Raw genomic sequence first — 25,151 nt, 5'->3', positions numbered from 1 at the left:
CAGAATGATAAGGCCAACGGAATTTTTTTTTTGGCTCAAAATTTTTTTTTTCGGTTCCTGGAGCTGGTTAGTCGCCGACTAACCGTGACTAACCGCAACTACAGCACTGACTTGGGTAATAGCTAAGATACATCGTCTAACACACAGTTGGTGCTAGTTACTGACGAGATGAATTCGAACCACAAAAAAATCGAACCTAATTTAGGTTAGGTTTTGTGCCCTTGATGCGCAAATTGGTTCAATCCAATTTTCCCTTTTGGGAATTAATATTGCATAATGCCAGGCGTTTGGCTCCCTAGCCATAGGACAAGAGTGCGGTTTCGCTTTCTCGTCAGCAAACCAGAGCTTCTCTTTTTTGCTTCCCGGGACATCATTCAGGATAAGTCAGTTGCTTAGATTGTTTGGATTTTTTTTGTGTGTAACTAGTACTAACTTGGGTACTAGTTTAGATACATCGTCTAACTAGACACCCGGTCGGTTTTTCATAGTTTGAAGAATATGCGGATTATTGTGAGTTGATATCGTATCAAAATTAAATGAACAGATTATTTATTTCGAATTCAATATAATTATAGAACCGGTGGTTTAATCACAAATATTTTTAATCTTAAATTTGTTTAAAATAGCCAAAAAAATCGATACAGTAAAGATTTTTATCGTTTATAATTCATTATCCTGAGCACTCTGTGGCTAATGTGCTAGTCTTCTCACATTGACTCACTCATGATGAGAGCACCTTAATCTTATCACTATTCTCAAAATTGGTAACCTCAAACAATGACACTTTGTCTATCACACATGATGCCTGATGTATAAAACATAAATACTCTCCAGCTATTCAAGAACAATCCCGTACTGTTCGTGTAGCTCGTACATTTCATAAACCATAGCAGCTAGCTCTTTATCCAGTGATGGTCCACCGCGCTTCATTGTATCTTCGATAATCTCCTCTTTAGCCATATTCTCCATTGCGAAGGTATCTTCCACTGGTTCGTGTAAAATCATCAAAAAGCTAGATGCAATCGCAAATCCATACAGAATGTACCGAGCATACTCTCTCCGAAACGAATCATAGCTGCGATGATTTGGAAACATGAAATAGAAGAAGTAATGCTTAGTCAACCGCTGCACTACTGATAACAGCATCTCATTAGACGGCAAAATGGGACATGTGAACAAATTTGTCTGTCACATTCCGTGCAGCCGAGTTTGTCGACTGCGCCTAATCGATGCACTGTTCGGGGATGCTATCTCACCTGTAATACTGTGGCAAATCGTTTGGATTGGTCTGAATAATACTGCAAAGTGTCCGCACCAGTTCGCCATGATAGGCCTGGAAAATAGTTTCGAAATGTTTCTCCCGCACATCATATCCAGTCGAGTTGGCAATGAACACCGAGAAATCAATCATTGGCGAGGCATAGCGGAGGGTTTGAAAATCGAACATCATTACGTTGGTTGGTTTTGCCGGATCCTGAAATAAAACCGGATCATATACTACCACGCACTTATGGGTCGTTCAATACTAACCATTTTATCAGCATACTTGAACGCAATATTATTGCGCAAATAATCACCGTGACAAATAACTGCGAGCGGTTCTTTCGGTATGACGCTGCGCTTTTGCACTCCCCACGGATCTTCCATTACCTTGGCAAGCTTCTGCAAATAGTCCTCGGGCACAGCATCCTTGAAGGGGCTTTCGCGTAATACTTTAATCGCTCGTTTTGGACCGGTTTTCATCACCTCCATCCAGCTCATTTCCCCTATATCGGCACCGAATCGTGATTCTTTAAACTTTCCGATAATGCTATCGAAGGATGAACGATTCTTTTCTTTCAAGGCGTAGCATTCACCATGGAATCGGCCAAGTTCGCGAGCTTCAGGGTGAGGAAAGTGTTTATAATTAACGAGAGCGATTGTTGAATTTTGCCTTACCTGCCAGTAAACAGTGGTCCAGTGGTAAATTCACTATCACTGGTGCCATTTTCCAACCATCAACGGAGAAATCGCCTAGTACCATGACTGCTTCCCTTGGTTTCCTGTGCGAGTAGTGGTATCTGAAAATCAAACGAACGTACGTTATATGATTTTTCGAAGGAACAGTTCAATGGGAGCTCTTCATACCTGGGGTAGAGATGTGCTTTTCCCAGCGTTGGTATGATTTCCGTGTAGGCAATAGTTTCATTCTCGAATAGTGTATCGAACTGGCAGCTCATGTACATTTCCTCCGAACAAGGAGGTGTTACCTGCGAAAAGTTTGTAAGCGTTTTACAAGTTTGGAAATAGTGATGAAAGATTTTTATTACAAAATTAAGGCATTTTATCACACAACTGTAGTAATTAATTGTAGAGTAACAGGTAAAGGGGATATTCTCTATGCCTTCATCATAGGCGAGCACAAATTTCTGTTTTAGAAGGGGATAACTTATTATTTTGCTGATAGACTGGAAAATACGAGAATAGCTATACTTGTGTTTGATTGTCTTGTTTCAATCAGTCAAACCCCACACATTCACGTTTACAAGTAATTGTATCTCCTTGAGTTGAAAAATTCGAAAAATATTTTTTTGTTTTTGCTTAATATACCTTTCCTCATGAATGTGTCTACAAAATATCAAAAAATCTGACAATTAGAAACGAAGTTACACCACAAAACAGCCATAGGTGTCTTGCGACCTGAGTGACTGTTCAATTTTCGCGCGTTTTCCCCAAAAGACAAAATGCCCCTATATTTGGAATGAGTACCGAATGCTCATTTCAGTGGTGTAGGGGGAGGGGAGAGTGATTTGGGGACAAAACACCCCTGAAACTATATCGCATATTAGAAAAAATTACATTTTAGGCAAAAATGTTTTAACTAGTTTTCATCCAACAAGTTACTTGTAGTGAAAATTGGCAATAAACCTCAACACTTTTCGGTATGCCCGTTGGTTTTACGCCGCCCAATGCATGTCGGTTTTCATAGCTCAAATTTTATCAAGTAGGAGTAAATGGGAGTGAAATGGGAAACTTTTTTGGAGCTTCGTAAAGAGAACCTTACTATTTTTTATGTTTAATCTTCGTAGTAAAAATAATCAAATAAACTATTTTTTGCTCTGAAACTAACCTATAATATTTATTTTCCTAAGAGTGACCGAGCTCCGACTAATTATGTTCAAAATTACCAAAATTGAAAATCGTTACCTATAACAACATCATCGAAACAAAATACAAACCATATTCTAAACATGTTCAGCATCTACCAGCAATGATTTGTCAATTAATATAATTTGATTTTATGAACACAAATTCAAATTGAAAATGATACAACTTTCATGCATCGTCTCAATCTGTTCAAACAACTCCTTGTATATTAATGAAATCAATCAACTTCAACTGAACTGATCATTTTTCAGAAACCGTAGAAACAAAAATCCAGTAACTTATTTTAAAAAATCCGAGATTTTTATTGTCAACTATTTAATTTTGACTATTTTCCTGAGAAAGCTTGATAAAAGTTAGCAATTTTGTTCCCTCTCGAGACGTCACAATGTCGGGCCATGAAATCGCCTGCAGATACGCGATTAACACAACATTTGGAGCGTTATTTCTCATTTCGATTCACTTACCTATTATGCTGATCAAAGTTACCCCGAAAACAACGATTGAAAATTCACAACAAATTTATTTATTTTTAGTAGGGTAAATGAACTTGAGTGGGATAATTTGTTGTTTTTTCTGCAGTATCGTCGACACGTATATAGATTTCGGTATAAAATTAGAAAAAATGTTTTAGCAAAAACGTATTAGGTGATAGTTAAAACTGATAGTTCTGATAATTTGTGGATTGAAATTTAAATTAAACTCTGATTGCAACCAGTATAACAGTTTTACTAACTAATGAATATTGATCATGAGTGGGAATTTGCTTATCTTGAATGGACCTAAAAATAATTTTGATTAGGACTACAATTTCTGTCCTCTTTCAAAGTTGCAACATGTTTCAAATCAATTACGGGTATACCAAACGGATGAAAAATATATTTGGAAATGATTTAAAAGGTTTTAATGCTCAACTTTCCATGAAAAATATCGAGAGCATATACTATCAAAACATGGCAAACGCAAATTGGAATATTTTTCGAACACACCATCTATAACCTCCGAATTTAGATTTTCTTCATAACAAAATGGTATCAAAAATAGCTCCTCTAGGAGTGAATAGCTGAAACTGGTGGTCTCAATCACGATTATTTGTAGTGTAATTTAATATCAAAAAACTTGATTTAAAATCTAATTCATGACATTTTCCGTAGTATTTTCAATCTATTTAAATGAAAATGTACTGGCATTTGCTCACATTAGTATATAAATATAAAACTCCAATTTTCGAACGTTTTATCATTAGCAACCTAAGCTACAAAAAAAGACGAAATAATGACGATGCCGAACATGTTCAGAATATGGTTTGTATTTTGTGTCTTATACATAGTTTTAATCTGTTTAAATAATTCCTTGTATATTAATGAATTCAATCAACTTTAACTGAACTGACCAATTTTTGGAATCCGTAAATATTTTTGTCCAATAATTCATTTTGAAAATCCAAGATTTTTGTTGTTAACTATGTAATTTCGACTATTTTCCCGAACAAGTCAGATTAACAGTTATGTGTCCAACAAAAAAAACACCTTTAACAGGCCAACGAGGGTACCCGGGTACCCACAAATTGAAATGCTCATAACTATGGCTTCCTTTAACCGATTTGGACACTTTTAGATATTTTGGATTCAGGAACTCGTCCACTTTTTGATTCTGTACAATAGAACCGGAATAATGGATCCGGTTTTTGGTAATCCAGATTTTCCGGAGTAATGTTCCAGTACTAGGATATGATTTGTAAATTTTAATAATGTACTAGCAATATGAGTATCAAAACTCTTCAAATTGTCTCGGAAGTCTGTTTTTTTATTGTTACGGGACCCTATGGCAAGTTGAAAAATGCAATTGGAATGGAATGGCCACTCACGGCCCCACGGGAACCTGCTCCGGAATGTCCGTTCCGGGGTCAAATCACCAAATTGATCCAAAACCACGAGATACAGCCTACTGGTGCAATTCCAAGAATTTTGATACCCATATTGCTTGTATTCCATTGAAGCATTTTAGTTTTGTGGGTACCCGGGTACCCACGTCGGCCTGTTACGTAGTAAAAGAATTCAGCAGCCCCTCCTCACTCCCACCCTTAATATATCAACAATATTATTAACCCAAAAGCTTGACTTAGTGAAGTTCTAAGATGTCACAAAGTTTCAATTTCCAGCTATGGATAAAACATAGGAATTTAATTAATTGAAACTTAAAAAGGTACCCGGGTAGCGCGTCGGACACACAACGGTTAAAGTTGACTGTATCCTTCTATGCGATTTTGTTTCCTTACGAGACGACACAAAATCGGGCCATGAAATTGCCTACGGATATGCAAATTACACAACATTTCGAGCGTTATCTCTCATTTCGGTTCACATATTTTGATGATCAAAGTTACCCCGAAAACAACAAATGAAAATTTATAAAAAAATAATTATAGTTTTATAGAAAAACGGAATAAAACATCCAACAATTTGAACATTTCCAATTTATGGGTACCAGTACTTGTTTTAAAAATGCAAATAGTTACATCTATTTGAATTGAAGATAGTTATGCGAAAAACTTTCGAAAAATTGATCAATGTCCCCCGTTTTACGCTGATTAGTTATCTTTCTACCGTCACACATGTGTTTTTAATCCGACTAAACTACGGTTATTATAATGAGCTGAAATGTGGCATCTTGTTATAGGGGCCATGCATAAATAACGCAGAATTTTGGGGGGTAGGGAGTATACCAAATTTGTGACGAAGTATGACGAAGGGGAGGGTAGGGTCAGAAGTTGTACGTAGACGTAGCATTAAATTTAATTTTTTTGACGGGCATCAAAGCCCATCGACGGCCGGAGATAGGTACCTTTCGGTTCCCAGAAATATGCCAAGGAAAATGATTTTCACCAATACCTTTTGTGGCGTATTCTCAGATACATATAGAATGAAATTAAGTAAAGAAAAAAAATGATTTTTTGAAACCATGAGAGTAGAAGATCCCCTTAAATTCAGCTTCACGCTGCGGATTAGACGTTCCTACTGAGTGCGACTGGAAATAAATTATCGCTATCCAGTTTTCCGAAATCAAGCTGCTCGCTTCTCTGCTTTATCACCTTGCTTGTAGCTTGGAAGTTAGTTCCTCGATCGCTCTAGATGACAGTCAGTACTCCCCTCCTAGCCATGATGATTCGAATTGCCATCACGCAAGAGTATTCATCCCGGATCACATGGTAGGTGGCTTCCAAAGGAGGAATACGGTCGCGTTGTAGAACTTCGTTGATGATTGTGGTTTTGGTGGTTGGCATGTTCGGGAATGTCGGCAATGATTAGCTGTTTGATGCGAAGGTTACGAGGGAGAATTACGGGTTCAACAAAAACGCGTTCGGCAAACGTGCAGACTTTTGTTCGACAACCATTCTCGTCTAGGAAGGCGCAATGGAACAGTGGATTGTTCTTAATCATCTTCGTCCAATCATCTCTCGCAGAGTGATTTGCGTTAGCACGGTGATCTCAACGATATAGACTTCGGACTGCGCTTGGCGGAACAAGTAGTCTTTCGCTTTAGCTAGCTTTTATCGCAGTAGAGGTCCAAAGACATGTGTCTCGTAGAGTGCTGCAAGTTATCGACGTAGCGGAAAACGAAAAGGCGACCTACTCAGAAGAGTGGTCTATCTAGAGCATTGTTGTGGCCTTATAACAGAATCCATAATTCTGGAATGAATAAGTAGATGTGGACTTGTCGGTTTGTTGTCGGTTTCTCAAAGCTAGGAATCGGAAGCCAGACATGTTCGTTTTGTCCAAAAACTTCTGGTCCCCAGAATCAGCGATTGTCTGGCGATAGATTTGAAACACGTGTCCACTGCGTCCCTTCATCGGCAACATTTTGCTTTTGAATTCAACGCCACTCGCCAGCTTCCGTCGACTCTAAAATTTCACTGACAAGAAACGCTACGAATGGGCTATATCGCCGGTTGTCGGATCTCAGCCAGTATAACGTATCCTTGGAATCTGTCCAGAAGTACCGCTTGCTAACCGGGATGGACAGTGATGCCATTATCGTATCCGCCAATCGGACATCGAGGTAGGCCGCTTGCAGCCCGAATTTCGGGATGGACCGGAATTTCAATGGCGCTACTCTCGTTTTCGCTCCTACAAACTAGCTTCCAATCGTTAGCCCCTCGCTAAATCGAAGATAGACGATCACCGCGATACCGTTCTCGTTCGCATCCACAAATATGTGCATTTCCACCTCCGCCTTAACGGTTATTGACGTTCGGACATCTTGTTACTTACACAGATCGTACCTTCCCAAAAACGGCCAGCCCCGTCAACCATTTCTCGAACTGCGTGTTTTCTACAGGAGCACTCCAGCCCACTGATGTTCTTCATATTCCTTGCAGAAGAACCTTTAAAAACATCACCAGGTGCGTTATCAAACCTAATGGACCGTACACCATCATCAATTTGCGGATAACAACGCGTTTGGTCGTCTGACGTGTTGTACAGTGCTCGGGGAACAGCATGCGCCGAAGGTCATCACCTGAACGACGGAAATACTGGGCTATGACTAGTTGGTACCTTTTTAGAAGAAGCGCTGGCAATGTTGGTCTTTGTAATAGAAACGGATCAGCGCCGACAACAGCGATGTTAGCTGATCTGGAGCTTTCAAGAGGACTGAGTTTAAAGATACACCATAGACGGTGGCAACTGCGTTCCATACTAGACGAAACTAGTCCGGCTTATTTGGGTTCACCACAACGATTATAGGTAAGGTAGGTACCAAATACGCACACGCTTTTCTTGAAGTAGTCAGCTTTCTCACGTATCCCTTCTTGAGATGTTCTTGGATGTCCTGCTCAAGAGCCTCGGCTAATACTGGATCCACGCTTAAAAGGTTTTCGAAACAATGCCATCGGTTGAAAGGCACGCTTCACTGTCCGGAAGTCTAACGTGACCGTATTCAGAGCAAGCCGGATTCAAAGTGGTTAAGCAGTGGACGGATTAGGGGTTCTAACAATGACTTGGCCCGTTTTCCGTCCTGAGAGAAAAGCTGCTTGTGAAAGTTTACGTACTCGCCGATGTGTCCGTTACCGGTACAATCGCAGTAAATCGTCCACTCCTAGCGGGTATTGACGGCGATCAGTTCATCTGGCCCACCTTCGCAACTTTTGATTTCATGCCCGAGATTGGCGTAGCCCAGGCCAATTAGTCTTGGGCTGATATCGCGGTAATCTTCGGGCGGTAAACACATCGTCGCAAGCGACAAACGCTGTATCTATCAAGCGACAAACGCTGTATCTGACACTATCGCAAGCCATTGACAGTAATTCTTTTCATAAGGCCGATGAAAAACCATATCACATCACTGTTCTATGTTTCTTTGGAGTCCACAAAAACGTATTCAGGGGTATGTAAATGTATCATAGAATCGCGTCCTACACGTGAAGTTTTAGACGAAGTGAAAACTGTAACTAATTCAATTGGCTGTGACATTCTCGAAGAAGTACAATCTCTTGTCGACGCAATTAACGCTTTGGTATACGCGATGCTTGTTTTCCGCCAGCGAGTCCCAGCTTAATGGACGAATTAAATGCCCAATCAACAATCGGGTGACTCAGATCACCGTTCCACTGAAGGGTGGCGCTTTTTGGGTTTGAAGAAAGTCTGGTGCTTTGACTGGACGGAGTACGATACACGTAATCAGCGTAGAATTTAACAGCAAAAGGTGAAAGAAGGGAAGTTAATAAAAATGATCGCAATAAAAACAGACACCAACATAGGGTGATGAGCCAATTTTCGCCATGTTTCTATTATCACCCAACCCATTTGAAGCCGTTGGTTAGAGCAGCGTCTACCATCTTTGTTCAACGCATTAAGTCAAATTGGAGCGCACCTATTGGGGCACTCGATTCGAGTTTTTGTTGCGTTCAAACCGAGAACTTCACCGTTTTCAGCGCATTCGTGTTAACAACGAAGCAAAGTTATTGATGCCAATTTGTACGCATTCCATCGGTTGTAGGTCGAGCAATGATATTTCTAAGTATGACAAATTGCCATTAACTTTATCAGAAACGCTGTCAGGAATTTTGATATATTGTGAAAATTTTAATCGTATGCAGAGCGCATCTAAAATGAGCAAAATCAATAGCAATGTACTGAGTTCCTCTTATTCTATTATTCTAGTCATTGAAACAAGATGGAACGATAGCATAAAAAGTGAGGAAATTTTTGGTAGTGGTTTTAACATATTTAGAGACGACCGAAATCTTCTAGAATCTCAAAATAAGTCTGGTGGAGGAGTTCTTATAGGCGTTTCGGCTCAATTTAGTTCAGAAATTCTTCCCACAGTGATGTTTAGGGAATTTGAACATGTGTGGGTTAAATCGAACATTTCAGGCGAAATGCGTTTTTATTCCTTTGTATGCTTCCCACCAGAGCATACTAATATAACATCATACGAAGCCTGTTTCAAAATTGCTGAACAAATTTTATTTGAACTTCGAGCCGAGGTTAAAATTCACATTTACGGAGACTTTAACCAGCTCAATGCCGATTTTATTCCGGATTCTGAAAATGAAAATATTTTAATCCCATTCGTAGGAGAAAACGAAACATTGGATTTTATCTTTGACAAAACTGCTAACATAGGACTAAATAAAAAAAATCATGTAAAAATTCACAGAATTGCTATCTGGACCTTTTATTTACAAGCACTCAGGAAGATTTCGGTGTATCTGAATCTTTGGCACTGTTATAATCAAAAGTTTTACCAACGAAAATAGCGTCCATGCACACGTAAACTTTGCATTCATTTGTTTGTGTGATTGTACATTTGCACACATCTGTCATGAAATGATTAATAATTTAATTTGTGGGAGAAGTCGTGGGGTGTTTAGCTTACGAACGGTATCGGGCATACCTACAATACCCCTCCCTACAAGTTTATCTTTTTTCCCCTCGGCGAAGGTATATTTTTTTCTCAAGCCGATTACTAGTTATCGCTGTAAGGCCTTTCATAGAGTTGACTGACTTTTAAGTCTATACGAGAGAAGCGAACATATAGACATGTCCCTGTGTAATAATGAATTACCAGCATGCAAAAATAGTACAATTTCATCACTCTTATGTTGCATCATTAAACCTCGGCAGACTAGATGGGGTCAGATGCGACCCCATGTTTATTACTTGTAGGCTAGCGCATGCGTGGGGGTCTCACGTGGTCTGCGGAGGGTCAACGTAATATAATTTTGGTGATTTATTTGCGAAAGGTAGACGCCGTTTTGATATGTTGAAACTGCTTTTTTGAATTCCCGATTTGATCCGCGAACTCGGTAGATATATGTCATTCATTTATTTAATGTGCACAAATAAAATAATATCATTTGTACGATAAGAATCTCCCGTGAGGTATCTTAACTACAACCATTCATCTAATCCTACATTTCAAACTCACCTTTACTGCCAGATGATATTCTCGCGGCTTCGTTGCATCTTTCTGACTGCGCAGCGTCACCTTGGCCTTGAACAAAACGGTCAGCATGAACGTACCATCTGGTTGCAACGCTTTGACATCCACATAATCCAGCAGTGCACCATCGTCTTCACCGTCGGCAACAGTCAGCACACGTCGTTTAACCATTGCAGGAATCAGCTCCGTTTCAATGTAGTTAATTGTTTTCGCTGTGTCATTCATTGCTACGATTTTCAAAGGTGCGAGTCACTTCAACTAACTACTAGCGATACTGTTTATTTTGAATCCTCTAAAAATTGAACACTTTCGATTGGCAGTTTGATATTATTGCAATCATATATAATAGAATCCAGCTGGCGATAAGACTACGGAAACGAAATAGACGATGAACGTGTTAAAACTTGTTGGAGCGGGTGCCAACTGATAAACTGACAACGAGTTCTGAGATATGTGACCTCACGACGCAACGGTTGCGCATAATACGACTCTGGGACGCGAAAGGTTTAGTCGCACACATATAGCTTAACATCACTGTGTTGCGGTGATTGATGATCTGATGGTTGTACCAGCATTCAAAAATAGTACAATTTCATCACTCTTATGTTGCATCATTAAACCTCGGCGGACCAGATGGGGTCAGATGCGACCCCATGTTTATTACTTGTAGGCTAGCGCATGCATGTGGGTAGGGTTCGTCGCGGTGCGGATGTGGGCGGTAAATGGATTGTCCGCACCGCAACCGCAAAAAAATAATAAAACCGCACCGCTTACCGCAACCGCACTTTATTTACCGCACCGCGCGGTAATGCGGTAAAATTTTTATATTTTTAAAAATGGTGTTGAAAAATTGTACATTTGTGTAACCACATATAATAAAATGTTATTCTTATTCACACGAAATTTAACTTTAAGAGACTCCTCAGAATGTAATGTTTATGAAAAAATCAACTTTTACATTTTCTATTAATAAAATTTCATACATTTTAAGGCAAACATTATACATTCAAAAACGTTCTACTGCAGTAATAGGAAAACTTTTATTTTAGCAACCCTTCAGTTAATTGAAAAATGTGGAATAAAAATGTAATAAGAAATGAAGTTGCATATTTTTTTCTTTAAATTTTCACATTTTCAATGTTTTGGACATACGAAAATGAAATGGATGATTTTCGCATTTACGTAGTAAATCACCTTTCATTCTTAACGGAATTTCAAAAAAAAAAAAATTAAAGTCGAAATACCAGTACTTCTATATAGTAGCGCATATATTCCAATACAGTGAAATAAAAACATATTGTATTTCATTAATAAGAACGACGCCATATTTGATGAAAAAAAAATTGCCTATACATTACATCTAATCAGGAGTCCGGTCTCAACCGGCACAGAATTATTGAACATTAGAAAAACTGCAAAAAATGTATCACGGTGTTCCTAAAACCGTTATTTTCAAAAAATGCCATAAATTTGTCATACGCCATTCGAAAGATGCAGTATCCAAGCATCTTCTCAGTGAATTTCAAAATGATCCATCGAGGGATTCGAGAGAAATTGCAATTTGAAGTTTCATGACACGTTTCATGAGGCTACCAGCAAACACCCACGGGTTTGGTCCTATCTCTACAAACAATTTTTTTTGTCTACTTATTTAGTACATGGTATTCGAAAGATATAGTAATCAAGTATATCCCCTGCAAGTTTGAAAATATTTCATTGACGGAATCGAAATTTATAACGGTTTGGATGTGGTACGCGGTCATAGATGGGTTTTCTACCCGACTTCAAGCGTGAATCCATGTTTGTCCATTGACTATTTAGATCGTTTATACGTGTCGCGGTTTTTTAAGGAAAACCATACCATTTAATTACATAAATATAATGTACAAAAGGTGTTATTTATATGGTGCGCTGAAAAAATATGAAAATAGGGTTGTCTACCAAACGTTAAATATAATGTGAAAACTAAAAAAATGAATAAAAGTTGGAATGTTTACTTCAAAAGGCCATATCTCAATGGTTTGTTGACCGATTCTAATTATTTTTTCATTATTGAACAGGTAAACGTTTCATTGTTAATTTACATTAAGAAGAATATAAAACAGAGTCATCTACATCAATAAATAGGCGATATAGTTGATCTCAACTATATGTATTATCATTATTTGGTAAATATTTTTGTTTTAAAAATAGCTGCCTATCCATTTTTATATACTAGTTGATTGCAATTGCTGTATAAACATCTGAATGTCAAATTCTCATGATAAGTTAAATTCGACAATAAAACTAACAATAGTTAGAGATATGAGCAGATGAACTTATACTAATAACATCCCCTTTGACCAGTTTTAACATCTTTCAACCCAACCAGCGATTGTACAAAATTTCCAACAAAAACCTATCATAACATAAATTGATCTGAATCAGCATATACCTTCATATTTTTTAAATTTATGGTTTTATTTTTCCATCATTTGTAGTTTGCGTTCGTTGCATTCAACTAATGTATAAGTCATCGTTTTGAATACAAAGATATTCACTAAATAGTGATAATACATATAATTGAGGATAATTATGCTGTCTATTGTTTGAAGTAGGCAACTCTATTTTATATTCTTCTTAATGAAAATTAACGATGAAACGTCTACTTGTTGAATAATGAAAAAATAATTTGAATCGGTCAACAAACCATTGAGATATGGCCTTTTGAAGTAAACATTCCGACTTTCATCCATTTTTTTAATTTACACATTATATTTAACGTTTGGTAGACAACCCTATTTTCATATTTTTTCAGTGTACCATATAAATAACACCTTTTGTACATTATATTCAGGTTTTCCTTTAAAAACCGCGGCACGTATAAACGATCTAAATAGTCAATGGACAAACATGGATTCACGCTTGAAGCCTGGTAGAAAACCCATCTATGACCGCATACCAAATCCAAACCGTTATAAATTTCGATTCCGTCAATGAAATATTTTCAAACTTGCAGGAGATATACTCGATTACTATATCCTTCGAATGCCATGTACTAAATAAGTAGACAAAAAAAAATTGTTTGTAGAGATAGGACCAAACCCGTGGGTGTTTGCTGGTAGCCTTATGAAACGTGTCATAAAACTTCAAATTGCAATTTCTCTCGAATCCCTCGATGGATCATTTTGAAATTCACTGAGAAGATGCTTGGATACTGTATCTTTCGAATGCCGTATGACAAATTTATGGTCATTTTTTTGTTAATAACGGTTTTAGGAACACCGTGGTATGGTTTGTAGCATACAGCAGAAATGATTTTTAAAAATAGGGGGTTTTACGGACAAAATATCCCAAAACTCCAACTTCCGCATTCTTCAAGAAACAGATGTATTATCATTTAAAAACTAAGATTGCTCGCTTTAAAAATGAATGAAGTGTAATTTTCTAAATGCTAGTTCGAAAGTTCTAGCATTTAATATATTTTCCTCTAATATTTTGTCAAAGAGCCAATGGCAAAAACTTCAATTGAAGTGAACGAGAGTCAAACTATGTGGTATTTGGCAACAAAAGCTTCAAAAAAGCTACAAAATAGTCTTGACTGAAAAATATTAGGACCTAATTTGGTAGAAAATTATAGTAAATTTGAATGGAAGTACGCGAAAAAAAGTTATGTAGCATTATGCTATATTTCACCCTAAGGAGGAAAATTTGGTAAACACCAAAATTTCTCACTAGGGTGAAAATTTGTTGGTAAAACCAGTCTTTGCACTTGAGGGCACAAATCCTTATTCCTTACACAGTTGCGTTTTGGCTTCGCCTCATCAGAAACCGACACTAACTTTTTGTCGGAATAGATTAGCGCCGGCTTGACGCAAATCCATTAAAACTAAAACACACTTTGTGTTTCAATCGAACGACTGATCAAACGTGATGTCCCGTCCGAGCAGAAGTTCTGTTTATGCCGATGAGACACAGTGAAGCCGAGACTTGTCTTGGCTTAGCAGGCCTATGCGAAAGCACTATGCTATATTTCACCCTAAGGAGGAAAATTTGGTATACACCAACATTTCTCACTAGGGTGATCACGTTTGATCACGTGTTTAGCAAATTGATATCGAAAACGATTCATAATTCCACGATTTCCAACAGAAATCGAGAGAAGTGATTCACTTTTAAATTGGATTTAAGAGTAAACATGTATTGTTTTTTAATGATCTAATAATTTTGTCTCTATTTGGATCTTGCATTTTATGTATTTAGTTTAGTTTATGAAGTTTTACTTAGAAGTATAAAATAACCAAAATATGTCGTAAAAAAAATAGCGTCTAAATATTTCGGACACAGCTAGATTTTCTTTCATTATCAATTAGAATAATCAAAATTATCACTTTATCATTTTTTTGCGGTGCGGTTGCGGTAAAACCGCGCGATAAAAGCTCTTTCCCGCACCGCATCTGCGGGAAAAAGTGTCTCACCGCACCGCAGATTTTGCGGTGCGGGTGCGGTAAATACCGCGCGGTTGCGGTAATTACCGCAACCGCGACGAACCCTACATGTGGGTCTCACGTGGTCTGCGGAGGGTCAACGTAATATAATTTTGGTGGTTTATTTGCAAAAGGTTGATATGTTGAAACTGCTTATTTTGAATTCCCGATTTGATCCGCGAACTCGGTAGCTATATGTCATTCATTTATTTAGTGTGCACAAATAAAATTATATCACTTGTACGATAAGAATCTCCCGTGAGGTATCTTAACTACAACCATTCATCTAATCCTACATTTCATACACACCTTTACTGCCAGATGATATTCTCGCGTCTTCGTTCCATCTTTCTGACTGCGCAGCGTCACCTTGGCCTTGAACAAAACGGTCAGCATGAACGTGCCATCTGGTTGCAACGCTTTGACATCCACATAATCCAGCAGTGCACCATCGTCTTCACCGTCGGCAATAGTCAGCACACGTCGTTTAACCATTGCAGGAATCAGCTCCGTTTCAATGTAGTTAATTGTTTTCGCTGTGTCATTCATTGCTACGATTTTCAAAGGTGCGAGTCACTTCAACTAACTACTAGCGATACTGTTTATTTTGAACCCACTAAAAATTGAACACTTTCAATTGGCAGTTTGATATTATTGCAATCGTATATAATAGAATCCAGCCGGCGATAAGACTACGGAAACGAAATAGACGATGAACGTGTTAAAACTTGTTGGACTGGGTGCCAACTGATAAACTGACAACGAGTTCTGAGATATGTGACTCACGACGCGACGGTTGCGCATAATACGACTCTGGGACGCGAAAAGTTTAGTCGCACACATATAGCTTAACATAACTGTGTTGCGGTGATTGATGATCTGATGGTGCGCGTTTGCGTTACTGTGTAGCAAAGCAAGCACGCTTACGGCATTAACGTACGGGTAAATTCATTCATCATTTGAATAACAAATATAAAATTGCAGCTGCGATTCAATTTTACCCCAATGTCCCATCCGATTCACTAGCCTCGCGAGTGTGTGTGTGTGATGTGGACGCGACTAATTTCATCACGTAGATTGATCGCGGCGCTATGACACACACCTTAGTAATGTTTTAGTACCTAGGGTGACCATTTGCGTTCCTTGTGACTATATTTTATACTATACTATATTATATTTTAAATTGTAAGGTAGCTTAAACCAATCTCTGTCATTGCAAAATAATTAATGAAACACTGTGGTTCTGTACTTTTAAATTCACCAAGACATAGCCCATGCGGTTTACGTTGAAAAGTGACATGCTGCATTTTTTGTGATACATGAAACATAGCAAAATTATTATTTAGAGCAAAACAGTCGATTTATCTGTATTTCTAGCTTTAGGGCAGTGTAGGAGCGATACAATCGGATGGTGATCATGTGCTGGTTAAACTCATTTTTCGCAAAACCTATTGTTACTTTCATAGATGGGTTTAGTATTAGTCCCGGTTCTGCGTGTTGTTCCGAAATTTGAAAATCAATAGTCCAAAATCAAAGTCCTAAATTTGTATGGTAAAAATGGATAGCTTTGTGTTCCATTCGATTTAGCTAGAAAACGGCATCTCGGATTCACACCTTAAATGCTTTATTCCTTAATTGAAACGTTGAGGAATCCGAAAGAGCAAATATCACATCGGTATATTATTTCGATTTTCGTTGTCGCAAAATTTTGTAATCGATAATAAAAATCTCTGCGATTATTGGAAACCATTATATCAACAGATTATATTGCGAGCACCATGTGTGAATTCCAATAAATTGGTCAATGAAGTAATAAACCTGAATGAGTCATGTTTCTTACAGAAGTTTGATGGTAAAATATTTTAGTTTATTTGCAGCTTATGTGATAAAAATGAAATTATTTCTCTCAAATGAAAGGCAATTGTATCTGTAAGGTTCATGCACACCTTTTTCATTCCATACAATTTCTGCGATATTAAAGATAGTCGATTCGTACTCTCGTTGGAAAATCGTAGAAATTTGGATTGTCAATTAGTAAAAAATTAAAGAGTTGTGTACAGAACACGACCACGTTGACATTAAAAATGCAGCTCTTTTCAAGAGCATGAAATATAATGTGCGAATGAATTTTAACCCGTCAAAGCTATCGACGTATTTCAGGACTGGAGACTATACATTAGACCGGCAACAATGTTTACTTTTTTCGGAGAACCGCTAATTCAAACGGTAATTGGATGCACAAATCATATGCAAAATATGAGATTTATCCGATAGCTTTAGTGCACCGCAGTAAGAGGTTTCAAGCTTTAGGAATATATATGGAAACTCGGAAAAAAAACTTAAAATCCAATAAAAAATCCACAGTAACTCTGCATACCTCAAAAATTATGGTCGAGTATCTTATTTTACAACGAATTGCTTTGTTGAAGATTCCATATTGGTTGTAGGTTCCCGAACAAAGATATTTAACTATGAAGATCATCCAATTTTTTGGAATTTCCCTTTCTAAGCATGTGCGAGAAAGAGAAGTAACACATAGCTTTATATGAGAATTTCTTTTTACTACAAAATTGCATCGATTGGAAGTGTTCGGCAATGTTAATTCTTACACCTAAAGCTATATATCTGCAGATTTCGGGAAGCACAAGATGATACTGGCATTTTTACTGAATTTATTGTTTCAATTGCCAATTTTTCATAAATTTTCACTTAAAAACTTTTGTGAGTGAACTAGAGGTTTCGGAAAAATTGCCGGTCTACTATACAGTCTTCAGTAAACGCATGTTATATCACGTTATAGTTTGCTCCACTGCTTGCATATGTTACAATTATAGTATATAATAAAATTTTAGAACCAAGTATATAATTATGCTCTCCGATATACTTTTAAACTAATCGATTATTTCAATTCATTAATTACAATCAATAATCCATTATAATTAGAAAGTTTGTGAAAAATAATCTATCACTCAGACGGGAAAAATAATTTTGAATCCAGCAACGTTTAAGACATGACGTGGCATGAATTTTAAACTAAAAAGAACATCTCAAGCTGCTGCTGAGGAGAGTATGTTCTACTTTTAAAATTATCAGTTTCACATTGTAGGCTGTCAAAATTATGAATATGAAACTGAACCACTCTAGATCGCGTTGTTAGGTCGTTATCTCTCTCAAAATTATTTTCATCAATCTATCGAACATGAATGTACATGATGAATACTCTCTACCTATTCAAAACACAGTTCTAAACGTGTTTCGAATGAGCTTGACCTTTAGCTTGTGCGACAACCCCTGGCTACCACTCCGTTATCGATCTGGACTAGCTGAAGTTGCACAGGGAATAAGTAGATAATTATGCTTGGGAGTAGCGCAACATCTTTCAATGTGCAACTCCTGGTAATCCTAGTGTTTATTGATCAATACCGGCGCACAGTGGGACCAATCCAAAAAGGTGGGACAAAACCTATTTGAGGCCTTGGATATCATTTTAGAGCCAGCATTTCTTCGTAGGATATGTTCACATTATTATTCTGCAACTTTTTAAATAGAATATTTTGTTGTTGGACTAAAGTAGAGTACCCGAGCAAAATTTTTTTTTTCAAAGAATTGTTTTAGAGGGTCGATGTCTTCGACAAAGTTGTAGAATATTATGTTTTGAATAGCTTCTTCTAAGATACCACAGACATCAAACCTCAAATTTGAGGCAAAATTGTTGTTTTTTGAAAATATGATCAAAAAATCAGTTTTTCGATATTTCCATGCTAAAAACCTTAATTGATTAATTTAATATGTTCTACAAACTTGCAGGAAACACTAAAATACAACATTTTGTTGAAGGGACTAATAACCTAAAATCAATATTTTGGCTTCTAAAACTATTTTGCATATAAATTTACTCTATTTTCATCAAAGATTTCTGTTTTTAAGTGCACTTTTGTGCAGCCAAACTTTGGCTATTCCGATACTCTATTATTCGTAAAATAAAACTAACACTACATAGAAACAGAATATAGTTGGACGCATTGTTTGGGTGACCATTCATGTACGACTGTTTATAACATAAAATGTGTCTATATTATATTTAATTTATATACATTATTAGCTATTAACAAAATCTTACATTTTGTACGCACTTACAAGCATATAGAACATATTGAGTTGATCAATTACGGTTACAATATGAAAATGAAAAAATAATATAAATTTTGAATTTAAACTGCCAAAGAACAACGATTTCAGCTCAAAAAATAAATAAATGGTTCTTTCAACAGAATTGTTCGAAATACAATATTTGACAACTTTGCTGAAGACCTCAACCATTTAAACAAAATTTGATTTATTTAGTTCGGGATTTCTACTTTAGTTTAACCAATAAGATTAGTTCTACAAATTCATAAAAGTAGAATAATGTCTATTTGAGGCCTTAGATATTATTGAACCTAAGTGCGTGGAAAAATATTCACAATATAATTGAATTATTTCTATTTTTTTAGATGGTTGAGGACTTCAGCAATATTTTTTTTTTTATATTTCGTTTATTTGACACGGCTCATAGCGGTAGCTAAACGGAGCCGTGGATCTTTTATATTTTAACAATATGTGAAAATTAAAAATAAAAGCAAATATTATTGATTACTCGTTGGATCTCGTGCGCGCAACTTTTTATTGCGAGCGGAGACCTTCTTTCGCGGCTCGTCTACTGCGTCATGGGGATCATTTAATTCTCTTCTATCGTTGTCTTGGTGCTTAGATGTTCTTTCCTGCTTATTACCCTTACGGGTGACCAGTGTAAATCCGTCGTCATTATTTTTATCTTCTTCGCCGATATTGCTTACAGTGGTATTTGGGGCGCTGGATGCTGCTTTTGCAGTTGTCAATATGGACTGAACAGCTGCCACAAATTTTGCAACCGTTTGTGGTTCAGGTATTGGTATTGAAAACTCTTTTTTGGGTTGGTTTTCCGTGGATTCGTTGGGAATCGGTAGTGATGAATTCTCCTCTGTATCTTCCGCGCAAGGTTGTCCGTGGTGTGCTGTCTGATTACAATACTTGCACGTAGGAGTTTGCCCCTCGTGGGCGCACAACGTAGTTTGATTAATAGTAGCTTCGTGGGTTTTAAGTTTTATAGTCAAGTGGGAGGGGATAGGTCTTTCGATCCGCATCCTCACCACACGAACACCGTTAGGTGTACCCGTGAAGAAATTTCTCCACGTATCAGGTGTAACGGATTCTACTTCTCCGTATCGCGACATGTGTTCTGCAACTAGATTAGGAGGGGTACGTGGTGATAGGTCATGTAACTTTACATCTACATAGTCTTTTTCTATATACACGGGAATCTTAATTCCAACTTTATCACTTTCAACCACGTGCTTCAAGTTGTTCACCAAAACAAAACGTTCAGCTTTGGCTAACGTGTTGAATGATATGAGTACTACATTGCGAAGATGATGATACTGAAGGTACATAACCTCCTTGAGCCTAAGCTGCATCTTCACCTTCAGCAGGTATTCCACTTCACTAAAACTCAATCGTATTGAACAGAATTTAAAGTCAACGACCCCTGTGTTGGGTCGGAGCAGACTTTTTTCGTCAACTTTACTCATGACGGCACGAATAAATTGGATGTTTCCTTTGTTCTCGAGACAATGCACACTAGATCGAGCGGTTGCTAGCTGTTGTTCACTTGGTTCGATTGTACGTCTGAGTTGGGCAGAAGTAGAAAGTAGACTGACTTCAGCAAAGTTGTATAATATTCAATTTCGAACGTTTTGTTAAAAATACTTTATACATACTGTAGATTTATTTTTTAATCCGGAATCGTTGTTCTTTGGCAGTTTGAATTCAAAATTTATATTATTTTTTCACTTTTCCATATTGTAACCGTAATTGATCAACTCAATATGTTCTACATGCTTGAAAGTGCGTGCAAAATATAAGATTTTGTTAATAGCTAATAATGTATATAAATATATAATATGAGCACATTTTATGTTATAAACCGTCGTACATGAATGGTCACCCAAACAACGCGTCCAACTATATCCGGTTTCTATGTAGTATTAATTTTATTCTACGGATAATAGAGTATCGGAATAGCCAAAGTTTGGCTGCACAAAAGTGCACTTAAAAACAGAAATCTTTGATGAAAATAGAGTAAATTTATATGAAAAATAGTTTTAGAAGCCAAAATATTGATTTAAGGTTATTAGTTACTTCAACAAAAAGTTGGATTTTAGTGTTACCTGCAAGTTTGTAGAACATATTAAATTAATCAATTAAGGTTTTCAGCATGGAAATATCAAAAAACTGATTTTTTGATCATATTTTCAAAAAACAACAATTTTGCCTCAAATTTGCGGTTTGATATCTATGGTATCTTAGAAGAAGTTATTCAAAACATAATATTCTACAACTTTGTCGAAGACATCGACTCTCTAAAACAATTTAAAAATTTTTTTTTTTTGCTCGGGTACTCTACTTTAGTCCAACAACAAAATATTCTATTTAAAAAGTTTAAGAATAATATTATGAACATATCCTACGAAGAAATGCTGGTTCTAAAATGACATCTAAGGCCTTAAATAGGTTTTGTCCCACATTTTTTAAATTGGTCCCACTGTGCGGCGCCGGCCAGGCCCGAACTTAGATCGCGGAAGGAAAGGGAAGGAATGGTTAGTCCGACACTTGCTCTTGCTAGAGGCCGTATATACTACTGCGCACTCCACAAGTATCAGGGGAGGAGGAGATTTGGTCGGTGTTAGGTCAGACCGGACTAAGTGACAGTTTGAATCGCAGCATCGTTTACATTAAATTGGAAAATAATTTTTACCATAATTCTTGTTTATTGTTTTTATATTTCAAATCTGGTAAAAGTGGAATGTAGATGAAGAAATTCTTTATCCAGTGCTATCATTAACTCATTTTTTGATGTTTTGCGACTTGGTCCGGTCTGACTTAACACCGACCATTTGTTAGTAAGTACAGAAGTTGGATTCTACTTCTTCTTTACCGACGCCAGAGAGGTGACTCCTTTAGATATCGATCCATCAACTCATGGACCGGAGACCAACGGCTTTACTTCCCTTCTGAAGGAAGACGTGACCACAGATTTTTTGACCTCAGAAAAATCTCAACGACCTCGGCTGGAATTGAGCCCAGGACAACTGGAGTGAGTGGCGGTCACGCTTACCACTCAACCACCGGCGCCGTCAGTTCTAAACGTGTTACAAATGAAACAATAAAGATGTCGTGCTCCAGCACACCAGTTTTAAAGTTCAAAACAAAACTGTCCGAAAAAATAAATCAAAACTACTGCTGGGGATGTGATTCTTTTCGTTCCAATTCCACTTCAAAACTCCCACATTAGACCCTACGCAGCTAACCGTACCTCAAGGGATTTAATTGCTATAAAATATTAATGTTTACAAACCTGTAATAACTATAAAAAGCCAGCAGTGCTTTATTTTGGTCAGATGGCATACTTTTAGGTTGACTACCAAGAATCGCTAAAGATTAGTTTCGTAACTTTTTGAACATAAATCGAATCTGAAAATGCTCTAAAGTACCTCAATCTCCCACCAAAATCTCTAACTAACCTCCGCCTATTAGTAGGCTCCAATCCAGTTCAGTCTATCCGTGCTTTAGAAATACCCACAGAAGCATGTTTTCAGATGACTTAGTGGTAGCAAACGCATCGCGTATATAGGCTCATTGCAAGGCGCGAATGATTGAAACGGATACGCGACACCTCTGTTTATATACTACCCGTAATTGATTGAGTAGTTTGGCAGTATTCTAGTGGTATTCTACTGCAAAATATTGTACAATACTAATTTTGGAGGTGCATTGTCTGTTCACCACATTGAGCACCAAACAATAGCATCATGGGAACTTTAGGAAAATTGCGGGAATGGGATCTTGCAACTATGTCTTAGCCGAGATCTCGTAGTTGTCAAATCATATTAACACCAAATAAAATAACTGCATGAGCTCCGAAATATGGATCAGGAAAAAATTTTCACATAGTTTTCAAAAGGTTCATTTTCTATGAAACATAGAATTGCTAACCGAAAAGATGCATTTTAATATTTGCTGCAAACGTATTTAATAAGGTTCGTAGAATTGAGACTAAAACGCAAAATGATTAATAACGAGAATGTAATTTCGGAAAGTAAAAGGAAATTAATAAAAAATCACGTTTTTTCCTTGATCTCTAGCAGGTCAGGATTTGTGTTCATGACCATTTAATTTTTGTGTTTTATCATCAATTATATGAATAGCCTCTAAACCGGGTTGGGAATAATAAAAATTTCAAAAGATTTCAAGCTATGGGCTATTGAAGATATATTTGAATGCTGAATTGAATGGCGTAACAAAATTTTGTATTTTAATAGTGAAGAATAGGGAAATAAATATCTCGAACACTTTATACGGCCAAGATCACATAATTTCGAAATTGTCAACTTTGGAAGTTTACTATCTTTGACAAATTGTACAACGTAAAACAGCACATCTTCTGCTAAATAATTTGGGCGATTAATCGTCCTAGAAGTAATAAAGTAATTTACTCTTCCAGCTAATTTGGTTCAAGACATGCGGTCTTCAGAAAGAATTTTTCATTATAACTGGTATAATGCATATAAAGCGATATTGGTCCAAGACAAATATGCATTGCCAATTGAGTTTGAATGACCCCGCACTAATGTATGTATATAGAAATGATATTTGAAACATGTGGGTTCGTGAGCAGAACGAAAAAATTAAAGGGTTGTGTACAGGACACGACCACGGTGACATTAAAAATATAGCTTTTTTATCTATCACACATATCGACACACGTTCTTGTTCACTCGCCTTATTATTATTTGGCTGATCCATCTAGTAAAAATAGGCTGGTCTGTCCAGAAAATATATTCAAAAGAAAAGTTCCATATTGAGAGCTGTGATGAGGAAACCCACGCCCGCCAACGGAAATATACAGATTCTCCATAAAATATGAAATTTCATTTTCCATTTAAATTTTCAATAATGTACTAATGAACTTAAGTAAACAATCTTAAGTGTATTTCTTGATCGATTAGTGGTGGAAAAATGAAATTATTTGATAAATTACATTGTTATGCAACGTTCGCACTACCAGTTAAAACGGGTTTTTATGCTATCTTGGTGACATTTTTCTTGTTGCTAATTATTAAAACGTGTTATAACTCTGTAGTGTAAACATTGTATTATTAAACCAATTCTGCACCGTTTTATGTTATATAGGTGTTTTATGTGGTAATAGGACTGACATAATTATATCTTCAGTACAGCGGTTTGTTTCATAATTTAAAACAGATTTATTTTAAAATTTAAATTAGTATACCCAACCGTATTTGTTGTATACCTTAAAACGCAATTAGAACTGTGTTTTAAATACATAGGGTAGGACAGATATTCTGACTGGTTAAACTGGGAAAACAATTTTAAGTCCAGTAACGCTTAAGACATGGCTTGAATTTGAATTGAAAAAGAACACCCGCTTCAACTGCTGCTGGGACGGTAAGTTCTGTTTTAAAATTTTCCGTTATGTGCAGTACGAAACAAAAGTGTTTGAAATTAGAAAACAAAAAGTTCTGCTGGGAATGTGATTGTTTCCGATGCAATTACACTCAGATTTTTCACGCAGGGGATACAGGCCGTGTAAATGAAAACCGCGTAAATTTAAAAAAAAAAGATGGGTGGGTAATGTCTAGGACATAACCGGAGTGTCGTGACTACTCGTTTGACTTGTAATTCAAATCGAATGATACTCAATGAAATATGTGGGAATGTTTCAAGTTATTCTTTATAATAATTATGGTGGTTCTGAAAAGAACCTTTGTTGTTGGCGTCTGCGTTGATCGGGGATGCGCTGGATTCTAAGCTCGTTGAGACATTCATTCATGAAATGAACAAATTTCATATTTTCTTGCTTTGAACTATCAATGTTAAAATCTCTCGAAACAACCATCGGAATCTTTTCCGTACAGAAATGAACACGCTTAGCGAAAAACTAGGGGCAGGGTAATGTCCGGGACATAACCGCGATGCTCATATTCTTAAAATTCTGCT

The 25,151-nt window shown here is 36.9% G+C and overlaps 1 protein-coding gene across 2 annotated transcripts; it reads right to left on the bottom strand.

Annotated features, from left to right (window-relative positions):
* Window positions 1-545: 545 nt before the first annotated feature.
* LOC131683752 (uncharacterized) lies at window positions 546-15,878 on the bottom strand. 2 transcript variants are annotated; one of them, XM_058966011.1, is made up of 6 exons: window positions 15,366-15,878; window positions 2,128-2,249; window positions 1,939-2,060; window positions 1,531-1,880; window positions 1,257-1,474; window positions 546-1,075 (listed from the first exon to the last, which is right to left on the bottom strand). In XM_058966011.1, the coding sequence occupies exons 1-6, from the start codon at window positions 15,603-15,605 to the stop codon at window positions 835-837; spliced, it is 1,293 nt and encodes a 430-aa protein (XP_058821994.1). In that variant the 5' UTR covers window positions 15,606-15,878; the 3' UTR covers window positions 546-834. The 2 variants fall into 2 exon arrangements, with proteins under 2 accessions (XP_058821994.1, XP_058821992.1); XM_058966009.1 differs by lacking the exon at window positions 15,366-15,878 and adding an exon at window positions 10,576-11,403.
* Window positions 15,879-25,151: the final 9,273 nt, after the last annotated feature.

Source organism: Topomyia yanbarensis, chromosome 2, assembly GCF_030247195.1.
Source record: "Topomyia yanbarensis strain Yona2022 chromosome 2, ASM3024719v1, whole genome shotgun sequence".
NCBI classification, from domain to species: domain Eukaryota; kingdom Metazoa; phylum Arthropoda; class Insecta; order Diptera; family Culicidae; genus Topomyia; species Topomyia yanbarensis.
The sequence above is the reverse complement of the archived record's forward strand: the minus strand, read 5'-3'. Positions and strand labels throughout refer to the sequence as shown.

Bases quoted from the DNA above. Each gene is read 5' to 3' on its own strand.
- LOC131683752 (XM_058966011.1), bottom strand. From the start codon at position 15,605: ATGAATGACACAGCGAAAACAATTAACTACATTGAAACGGAGCTGATT. The intron at 2,250-15,365 runs GTGTGTATGAAA...AACTTTTCGCAG, and splicing joins AATATCATCTGGCAGTAAAG to GTAACACCTCCTTGTTCGGA. The intron at 2,061-2,127 runs GTATGAAGAGCT...TTTGATTTTCAG, and splicing joins AAAGCACATCTCTACCCCAG to ATACCACTACTCGCACAGGA.